This window comes from Phragmites australis, chromosome 23 (genome assembly GCF_958298935.1).
Source record: "Phragmites australis chromosome 23, lpPhrAust1.1, whole genome shotgun sequence".
NCBI classification, from domain to species: Eukaryota; Viridiplantae; Streptophyta; class Magnoliopsida; order Poales; family Poaceae; genus Phragmites; species Phragmites australis.
The window spans coordinates 21,139,824-21,149,687 of record NC_084943.1 but is presented as its reverse complement, the minus strand read 5'-3'; the positions used below and the strand labels follow the sequence as shown (position 1 = coordinate 21,149,687).

General features: G+C 39.4%; 2 protein-coding genes across 3 annotated transcripts; both read right to left on the bottom strand.

Moving 5' to 3' along the window:
• Positions 1–1,103: 1,103 nt before the first annotated feature.
• LOC133906660 (B3 domain-containing protein Os12g0592300-like) lies at positions 1,104–3,308 on the bottom strand. 2 transcript variants are annotated; one of them, XM_062348623.1, is made up of 5 exons: positions 3,275–3,308; positions 3,024–3,143; positions 2,357–2,783; positions 1,958–2,214; positions 1,104–1,569 (listed from the first exon to the last, which is right to left on the bottom strand). In XM_062348623.1, the coding sequence occupies exons 2-5, from the start codon at positions 3,141–3,143 to the stop codon at positions 1,294–1,296; spliced, it is 1,080 nt and encodes a 359-aa protein (XP_062204607.1). In that variant the 5' UTR covers positions 3,275–3,308; the 3' UTR covers positions 1,104–1,293. The 2 variants fall into 2 exon arrangements, with proteins under 2 accessions (XP_062204607.1, XP_062204608.1); XM_062348624.1 differs by lacking the exon at positions 3,275–3,308 and adding an exon at positions 3,236–3,265.
• A 2,105-nt stretch (positions 3,309–5,413) lies between these two features.
• On the bottom strand, positions 5,414–8,027 carry LOC133906661 (B3 domain-containing protein Os12g0592300-like). Its single transcript, XM_062348625.1, has 4 exons — positions 7,760–8,027; positions 6,632–7,058; positions 6,178–6,413; positions 5,414–5,797 (listed from the first exon to the last, which is right to left on the bottom strand). The coding sequence occupies exons 1-4, from the start codon at positions 7,877–7,879 to the stop codon at positions 5,522–5,524; spliced, it is 1,059 nt and encodes a 352-aa protein (XP_062204609.1). The 5' UTR covers positions 7,880–8,027; the 3' UTR covers positions 5,414–5,521.
• Positions 8,028–9,864: the final 1,837 nt, after the last annotated feature.

Here is a 9,864-nt window from a genome sequence, read left to right as displayed (position 1 = left end):
CCTGCCAATTAGCTGTTTTCCTAACGACTCAGAAAAATTATTAACACCAGATGATCCGGTGAGAATAGTAGTACTAACACCAGATCATTCGGTGAGTATATCTTCATAAACTACCCGTTGGAACCTCACTCAAAGCCTATATGAACACCGAACACTCCGATGTATATTTCATCTCTATCACCGGAATATCCGGTGAGTTATCCTGAGCCAAACCGCGTAACTTCTTCTCTATGCCAAGCCTCCGATACACTTCCTTTTGACACTGAACCATCCAGCCAGTTCATCTTTTTTCTTTGACACTTGAAATCGTCTCTGCAAGAAATACTTTGGTGAAATCTCCGGTGCGCTCACTTTCCATCACCGGATCTTCCGGTCCGTTGTTCTCCGATCTTCAACACATGTAACCATCTTTGCAAGAATTGCTCCGATGCATATCTTCCACTGATCGCTAGACCTTTCGGTGAGTTCAACTTCTTCTATTCCGAACCAAAATACTCCGATGTGCACATTCTTCATCAACACCAAACCATTCGATGGCTTCTTCAGTTCTGCTCTTCTCTGCAGATAAAGCTCTAATGCTACTCATTGTTAAGCATTGAACTATCCAGTAAAATCTTCAACCTTTTCTTTCACTTTGTTAGAAATGCTCCGATAAGTTCAATATATAGAGTATTGGACCATTCGGTAAGAGCAATTCTCTAGAATTTATCTAATTCGGTTAATTTTTATTCAAGCTACAATGACTTTTTTATATATTATATTCATAAGATATACTTAATAAATATATTAGCTATTATCTTTAATCACTAAAATCACTATCGTAGCCTCAGAACATTTTCGCGGCACATTGTCTTGTGATGGGCCTCCTCTTTGAATGGATTCATTAGTGATGACACATCCAAAAATCATGTTTTTGTGTATTACAGTTTCGGCAATGATTGGGATCTGCCTAACGTGTCGTATGGTACCGAATCGATGGCTTTCTTCTGAAAAATTATCAGTTTTTTTTTAATGTTCGATCTTTGTGCATCGCAGAATCGCACATGAAGGCCTGAAAAAAGAATTATGCACATGAATGATGAGTGAGCATGAAGCAAGCCGATAGGAAATTGTTAGGGTAGCATTTGCTTAGTACCATTCACACACCTGACACCTGGTTCTGGACTTCTAGTAGCATGAAACACTGCACCAAACCAGTTCAGTTCTCACTTCTCAGGGGTGCATACATGCTGCAGGGAGCACATTTTACTTGCACATTACATGGTACATAAGTAACAAGGAGGACATAAGAACTTATCCTAGCAGAACAAGCCTTCCATCAACCTTCCTGACGACATGGACGACCATTGTCGTCCTCTTTGCGCCTATCATCAGCTCAAAGACGCAGACATAGTCCTTGCGCAGCCTGTTGTCGCGAACAAACTTGATCCAGCGGCGGCAGTTGAAGCCTCTGGTGGCTCTCGCGTGATAGTACCTGACATACCACTTCTCTTTTCTGTTTGGTCTGAGGAGCAGGATGTCATGGGATCTCCTCTCAAGATGGTCAGCAGCAAATCCACTGTGGATGATCTGCATTGCAAAACACTAACTGGTTCAGCACTGACTACACATTTCACAGTAAAGAGCAATAGGAACACATTGAAGTCATACACTAATTACATACTAGCATGAGATTGGAGTAGTCTTGGCATCCAGAAAAGATACTCATGATGGTAATGTACAATTGATCATGTAATTGGAAGTAACCAATTAGGTTTACGACGAGACCTAGTGAATCACTGATCCACCATATTTAGGCACGCAGTCGCAAGATTTGTGATCAAAGAAAACCCGTCTGTTTCCTACCAAATCCGAGAGATGCACTACACGGAAATTTTGTATGTAGGTATAAATTAGCAAACAGAAAGAAACTGCAAGTATTTTGTTTTGATTCAAGTAGTTGATCAGTGGAACTGACCAGCAAGTTGTTCTTGCGACCAACATGGGTCTTCTGCAGGACAGTCGCAAATGCTGGATTGCCAGGCTGAATCGACGCCAAACTGAATATTTCCTCCCGTTCCTGGCTAGTTAGGCAACTGGCAGACCTTGAGTAATAGTAGTTGGAATCAGCATGCCTGTCGTCGCTCTGCTCTTCCTCGTCGATCTGCTCTTCCTCGTCGATCGCCTCATGCTTGACATGGTAGTTGCTACTGTTGGGAGTTTCAGTCTCTTCCCCTGTCAAAGTTGCACATTATGCATATAAACTTGATAACTTACATTTGATAATGAGCGAGTAAAACACATTACTGATTGCAAATGGTGAAAGGTGTGTGCATTCACCAACCCCTGTCAAAAAGAACAACTTGTGAGAACATACCGCAAATACTTCCAATTGGTTTATTCTTTCCACTCATCTTCCTTGAAGTAGAGGCCTTGTGAGGGGGCATGCTTGAATCATCAGTCTCACTAAGAAGGCAGTACTCAGCTTGTTGACCCACTATGCCGTTGAAACGCTTGTTCATGCAAGGGTCCCTTTTACCGGTGAAGAAACAAGACACTTTCTCGCAGCCACTAGCGTCAAAAATCATGACATCAAAGGAGTAGTTGCCACTGCGTGTGAAGATCAGGAGGTCATTCTCTTGTAACTCATGTGCCCTTGCAAAATCACCCCATCCTGACATGAAGAACAGCTCATCGGCGTTCTTGGTTACACCGAAGCGCCATGTTTCGCCGCTCGGTGCTTTCAGGTTGAACCCGTTGGTGGTATGCCCATTGAGATTGCTCACAATTTTCTCTGGTATGCTCTAAGATGAAACCAGTAGACAGAGATCTCATGTAATTAAATTATCTTCAGTGGATGATGGTGAAAAATAAACTTCAATACGTGTCTGATAAAAAAACTGCACACCATTTAGTAACTTAAATAATCTCAGTAAAAAATCAGTGAGTACTGCAAACTATTAATTACTGTCACATTTTGACATGACAGCTAAAGGATCAACAACTTGAAGAATTACTAGCTTGGCAGGATAGTGGATACTCACAATGCTCTGGGCAAAATCTCCAGTCAGGAGCTTGAAGAAACGGATCCTGCTCACATCCATGTGCTCCTGGTTGCAGTGCTCTTGCCACTTCCTGCAGCTCTCACATCCCTGATGAGCCATCTGCCATACAAAACCACAGAACATTGTCACAGCCACAACTGCTGCAATTTTTCTCTTTTTGTGAAAGAAAAAACGTTGCAAAGCATGCACACTTGATGAATCGCAGAAGAGGAGGAAGAGAGAGTTCTTGCCTTGTTCTTCTTGCATTCTCTGATAGAGTGATGGGTGTGGCTGATGTGTTCTCGCCTTGATGTTAACGAGGGAGAGCTGTTACTGGTCACTGTGAGATTTGACATATGCTCAGTCCGAAGCTAGTAGACCAATTGTTCATGGACCTGGCCCACTGACAAGTGGGGTTATGGTGGCTGATACACTAGCGTTGTCCTTTTCTAAAATTTATGTATTTTGCGAGGAACACGAGGATTCTTGGGGGAGGAGATAAAGATGGCAGTAAGTGGAGTGAACAGTGAACAGGACTAATTCCTTTCGTTGAAATTTATGGAACAGAAAAAAATAATATTCCGTGTTGTTGCCAGGTAAAAAACCGACGGTAATCGAGAAAAATCGTGATAACCGACTTTCTCGATGTGGTTCGGTTTCAGAAACTGAACGGTTACCAAATTTTAAATAAAAAATTCGAAAAAAATAAAAAAAAATTTAAAAAATCTTAAAAAAAACTAGACACAATTCTAATACCTTCTGTGAATTTTTTTTTTCAAAAATAATGTTGTTTGCATCATATTCTATAGGGAAGAAGTTTGAAAAAAATGAAAAAAATTGGAACGTGCGGCTCAGTTATTAACTCATGTTAAGGAAAAGTTTAACATGCAAACACATATTTTTCTTGTATAAAACGTATCTTAAGAGGATCTTTAAAATTGATTTCACTTTATTTAGAGTTTTATTAATTTCTCTATAATTTTTACAAAGTTCACAAGCATAAAGTGAATATGTTAAGAAACAGCACTGTAATTAACTTTTTCATGTCTACTATTATTTTTCCTACGTAAATCATAGTATAAATAAACTAATAAAAGCTGTTTCACTAATTTTTAAGGTGTGATGGGTCAGTTATGAATTAATCTAGTTGCAACACATTTACACAATCATGCATCTTACAATAACTAATTCATGAGTTCATATATTTTTAAAAGACATATGATCATGTAAGAAGACTAACAAAATTAGTTTCATGATTTTTAGATTAGCAAAGAGTAAACATGCATTTAACTTGGTTTAACAAATACAATTTCTCATAGAAAATTTTGAACCTTTTTATGAGTATAAATAATTTTATCATGTAGATCATGTTACAAGGAAACCAACAAAATTTGTTTCACTTGATTTGAAGCTCAGATGAATTAGTTATTGATTTTACAAGATTGAGATAATTTTTGGGTTTTTGTTAAACTTCACTGAAAATCAAGAAAACCGTTCGATAAATTGAGAAAACCGAGTGGTTACCGAGAAAACTGAGCAGTTTTCGACAATACGGAAAATTCGAGAAAACCGCTCGATAAATCGCAAAAATCGCTCGGTAACATGTCCAAACCGACCGGTTACCGAACGACTAAAATCACGATTTTTTTTTTCCAAATTTTAAATTTTGCTAAATAAATTTTGTCCGAATTTTTTTATATTTTCGACCAGTTACCACGGTAACCATGAATTTTCGATTATCGCTGGAGCTCGGTAACCGAGCTTTGGTCGGTAAGGTGAACCGTGGTTGTTGCTAGCAGCGCCCAATCGTTTCAAGAACTTTGCTGTCACAAGATGATTGTCTCAAACAAGCATCAATTAAAATCAGTGTAATCTCAGATAGTTGCCTAAACAGAGCTGTTTAAGGTTCGGTTTTGCATTTGGGCAACAGCAAAGTCGCACAGAAACGATCAGGTATTCAGGTTCCAAAAACTCAGCTGAAACCTACCATCTTAGCTGACAAACTTCACAGTGGCAGCACATGCCATGTCACCATTTCAGAACGTCAATAGCAATACACATCATATCACCATAAAAATGAAACAGAAGCCACAGCAATGCATGAGATGCATATCGCTGCAACTCATTCCACCGTATCTACTGCACCTACAACCTTCCACTGGCCCCTGAAACAACACCCAAGGACAGACACCATGAGACCACAGCATTATCCGGGAGAACTAAATAAGGTACAGGAGCAAAAGCCACAATCTTAGGGCACCATTTGCTTAGAACATCTATCAGACAGGTCACAATTGTTCTACCAGCCACACTACTGCATCAAGAAGTAACCCTTACAGGACACAAAAGTGCATTGCATGCAAGGCATTGCTAGGCACTTCTAGCTTCAATTATCAGTGCTACTCCTACATAGTACATACTGCAGAAACCACACCTGTACATGTACATTCTACATGCCAACTCTTAGGAGGACATAATACAGTGCAACAAACAAGAACTTAGCCCACCAGAACAAACCGGTCGTCGACCTTCCTGATGACATGGACAGTCATCATCACCCTCCTTGAGCCTTTCATCAGCTCGAAGACACAGATGTCGCCCTCGCGAAGCTTGTTTTCGCTCACAAACTTGAATAACTGCAAGTTTTGGAAGAACCGGCTGTGGCGCGTGTAATAGTATTTAACGAACCACTTCTGTTTCTTGTTTAGCCTACAAAGTATGATCTCCTGCGCTTTCGCCTCAAGATGATCAGCAGCAAATCTGCTGGGGATGGTCTGCACAAGAATATTTGCCATCTATAAAACTCCAACGGCAATTTGGTGCCGGATTCTTTTTCTGTTAGATAACGCTTATTTGTTAGCAATACTCTAAGGTTGGTGACAATTTAATCATAAGGATATACAATTTGCTACATTTAGGTGCCTGTGGATTTGTAGTATTAGACATTATCTGATCGGCTAGACAAAGACTCCATGAAGAACTACCATTTGGTTGTTTCAGACAAGGGGTAGCTACTATATTGGACAGAGGAAAACTTCTAACAAAAGCTCAACTTCCTGCGAACATCGCATAGGCCTAAGTTAACCAAGGCAGAAATCTAATGCTGGTATTATATTTAATCGTTTACTTACTCTAGCTAAATGAATACACTCACCAGAGTGTTGTTCCTGCGTTGAACATGGTTTTTCTGCAGAACAGACACAAATGCAGGATTGTCCGGTCGGATGGAAGACAAACTAAGAATGACCTCCTTTTCCTCATCTGTTAGCCAATTGGCAAACCTGGAGTAGTAGTACTTGGAGTCGGCGTATCTGTCATCGCTCTCCTCTCCCTCCATTGCCTCATGCTTAACATCATAGCTGCTGCTGTTTGAGGATTCAGGTTCTTTCCCTGTGAAAAAAATGTACATTATTATGCATATCGGTTTACATGTTGAAAATGATCAGGAAAAACCTATCGCTGACGATGCACAATTTCAGGTCTATCAGTTAGCTGGCTTTAAGAAAAAAACTTTATAAGAGAAATATAGTAAGAGATCTCATATACAATTACCTGCTGTAATCAAACAATGTAATGTTAACCTGCAAACTTGTACCGGTTCTACTTACTTGGTTTAGTCTTGCCACTCGATTTCTTCGAAGTAGAGGCATTGTTAGGGGATCCAACCAGCCGTGATGGCGTGCTATCATCGTCAGAAGACTCAGAATCACTCAGAGAGTAGTGATCAGCATGTCGAGCAGCCATAGCGTTGAAATGCTTGCACATATTAGGACCAAACAGAGAAGGCACTTTCTCGCAGCCACTCGACTCGAAGATCCGGACCTCAAAGGAAGAGTTGCCACTGCATGTGAAGAGCAGGAGGTCATTCTCCTGCAGCTCATGAGCCTTGACAAAATACTCCCATCCTGACATGAGGAGCAGTTCATCGGCGCTCTTGGTTACGCTGACGTGCCATGTTTCACCGGTGGGCGCTTTCAGGTAAACCCTTTTAGTGATCCGCCCCTTGAAATTCTTCACAAACTTCTCCGGTATACTCTAAGACGAAAACAGAAAATCGAGAACTCATTACTCATATGGTTAAGTTTCTTTAAAAGCAACATATGGTTAATTTCAGAAGATAATATTATAGTAACTAAGGCAACTCTTAGCTTGATAATTAACAAACAACTGTTATCGCAAAAAAGAAAAAAGCTGAATCTGAAGAACTAACTGAAACTTGAAAGTGTGCATAAATTAAGACCATATTTTAATGCCTTCCAGTACATCAGTGTTACGATAAGTGTTCCCAAGATTAAGATTTAGCGAGATTAAAAAAGGTAAATATGTCTTGTACTCACGTTTTATCTCCACTTTTCCAGTCACAGAGTTCGGACAAGGTGCCCACCACAACAATAATTTTTAAGAGCTACATGATGCACAACTTGTATGATGAAGGCAATTCATTCTATCTTTTCATTTCAGATATTGGTAATTTGGTATACGGCCTCCTTGAACCGGTACCTTTTCACATCTGATAAACTTATATAAAAAGGATCTAATGAAATGTCAGGTACTTGTTATGACAAATCTCTACTGGCATTGTTTCCGCATGATAAATCTAAACTGTTTTTGTATATTGTTGGGAAAACTTTCTTTTTCTTAACAGAAACTTGTAAATGTTCTAAAACAACGTATATTTAAGAATCAGAACACGAATTAGCATTCAGTTGACAGGGTATTGGACCGTTGACACTTACAATGCCCTTGGCAAAATCTCCGGTCATGAGCTTGAAGAAGCGGATCTTGGTCACATCAATGTGCTCCCAGTAGTAATGCTCGTGCCACTTCCTGCAGCTCTCACACCCCTTGTCAACCATCTGCCATGCAAATGCAACAACACAACACCGTCACAGGCTCACAGCACAAATACTTCACACTGATGAGAGAGAGAGAGAGACCATGCTCGATCTTCTTTGCATTCCTCTGAGGTCTCCCACTCTCCTCTCCTTGATGTTAACGAGCGTGTGTTTTTCTGATGGGGTGAGAGGAGTGGTTACAGAGGTTTATTTTATTGGGACATGATTGACATTCACCTACAAGTGGTTCCAGAGGTTTATTTTATTGGGACATGATTGATGGGGTGAGAGTAATGCTGGCAGTGTGGCTAAAGGGGGGGCCGGTCCGGCGCGATATATGTCTATTGAGCCACAATCTATTTAGGTACGGCTCGTTAGTTAAATAGATATCGGTTTACGTGCTGCGATTTCAGTTCAGATACGATTTATTTAAGATCGGGTCACGGTATAATAGGTTCGATGGTTTTTTTTTTTTTTTTTCCTCGTTAGCCCGTCAATCTACGAAAAATTAAAAAAATCACATAAACTTGCTTTCACTTGGAATCAAACACCCGAGTTTCTACTTATGAGTCAAACACACTATCATTGTATCACATATCCCATATGATATTAGATTTAAACAAATTACATAAAATACTAAAAAATATGAACAGCTAAACGGACCATACTGTACCGACCTGTCGTGCCGCGGCTCTAGCTCAGACACGATCTAAGTCATCATATCGTGCCGATCCGACCCGTTAGCCATCGTACCATGCCGTACCTGAATCGAGCCAAAATAATCGTGCCTCGTGTCGGTCCATTTTATCTGGCCCATCTTTAGTGGAGTGAAGCAGATTTATGTTTCCATCTTGTGTTGGTCTGTGAACCGAACAGTGAATTCGGTTCGAGCAATGACTTGCAGCATTCATACTGTTAGACAGTGTTACGTAGATAGAAAATAGTTGTCAGAATTTAACTCAGATCTAGATATTTGATTTGGTAGAAAATATTTAAATACGTGAAATATAATTCGAAATCTAACTCAGAACGTCTGATTTGAAAAAAAAAAAGACATAAGTGTTCAGATAACACTGTTGTTAGGTAGGAAACCTAAGTGTCCAGATAACACTGTTGTTAGTAGGAAACCGGGAGCAAGGTTCGCGTTACCGACCGGAGGTCGGTTACCGACCTCCGGCGGTAACCGAAAAACCGCGGTAACCGCGATTACCGGTCAAAAATTCAAAAAAATTCGGAGAAAATTCATTCGGCAAATTTTAAATTTTTGCGAAAAAATTATGTTTTTGCCCTCTCGGTAACCGAGCGGTTTGGGTCGGTTACCGAGCGGTTTGGGTCGGTTACCGAGCGATTTTCTCGCATTTTTGATTCGGTCGGTTACCGAGCGGTTTGGCTCGGTAACCGCTCGGTTTTCTCGATTTATCGAGCGGTTTTATCGAATTTCAGCGCAGTTCAACAAAAAATCTAAAAAAGGGTTCAATCTTGTAAAATCAATAACTAATTCATCCGAGCTTCAAATCAAGTGAAACAAATTTTGTTGGATTCCTTGTAACATGATCTACATGATAAAAGTATTTATACTTATAAAAAAGTTCAAAATTTTCTGTGAGAAATTTTATTTGTTAAACCAAGGTAAATGCATAGTTTACTCTTTGCTAATCCAAAAATCATGAAACTAATTTTGTTAGTCTTCTTACATGATCCTATATCTTTTAAAAATATATGAACTCATGAATTAGTTATTGTAACATGCATGATTGTGTAAATGTGTTGCGACTAGATTAATTCATAACTGACCCATCACACCTTAAAAATTAGTGAAACCACTTTCATTAGCTTATTTATATTATTATTTACGTAGCAAAAATAATAGTAGACATGAAAAAATTAATTACAGTGATTTTTCTTAACATATTCACTTTATGCTTGTGAACTTTGTAAAAATCATAGAGAATTTAATAAAACTCTAAATAAAGTGAAATCAATTTTAAAGGTTCTCTTAAAATACG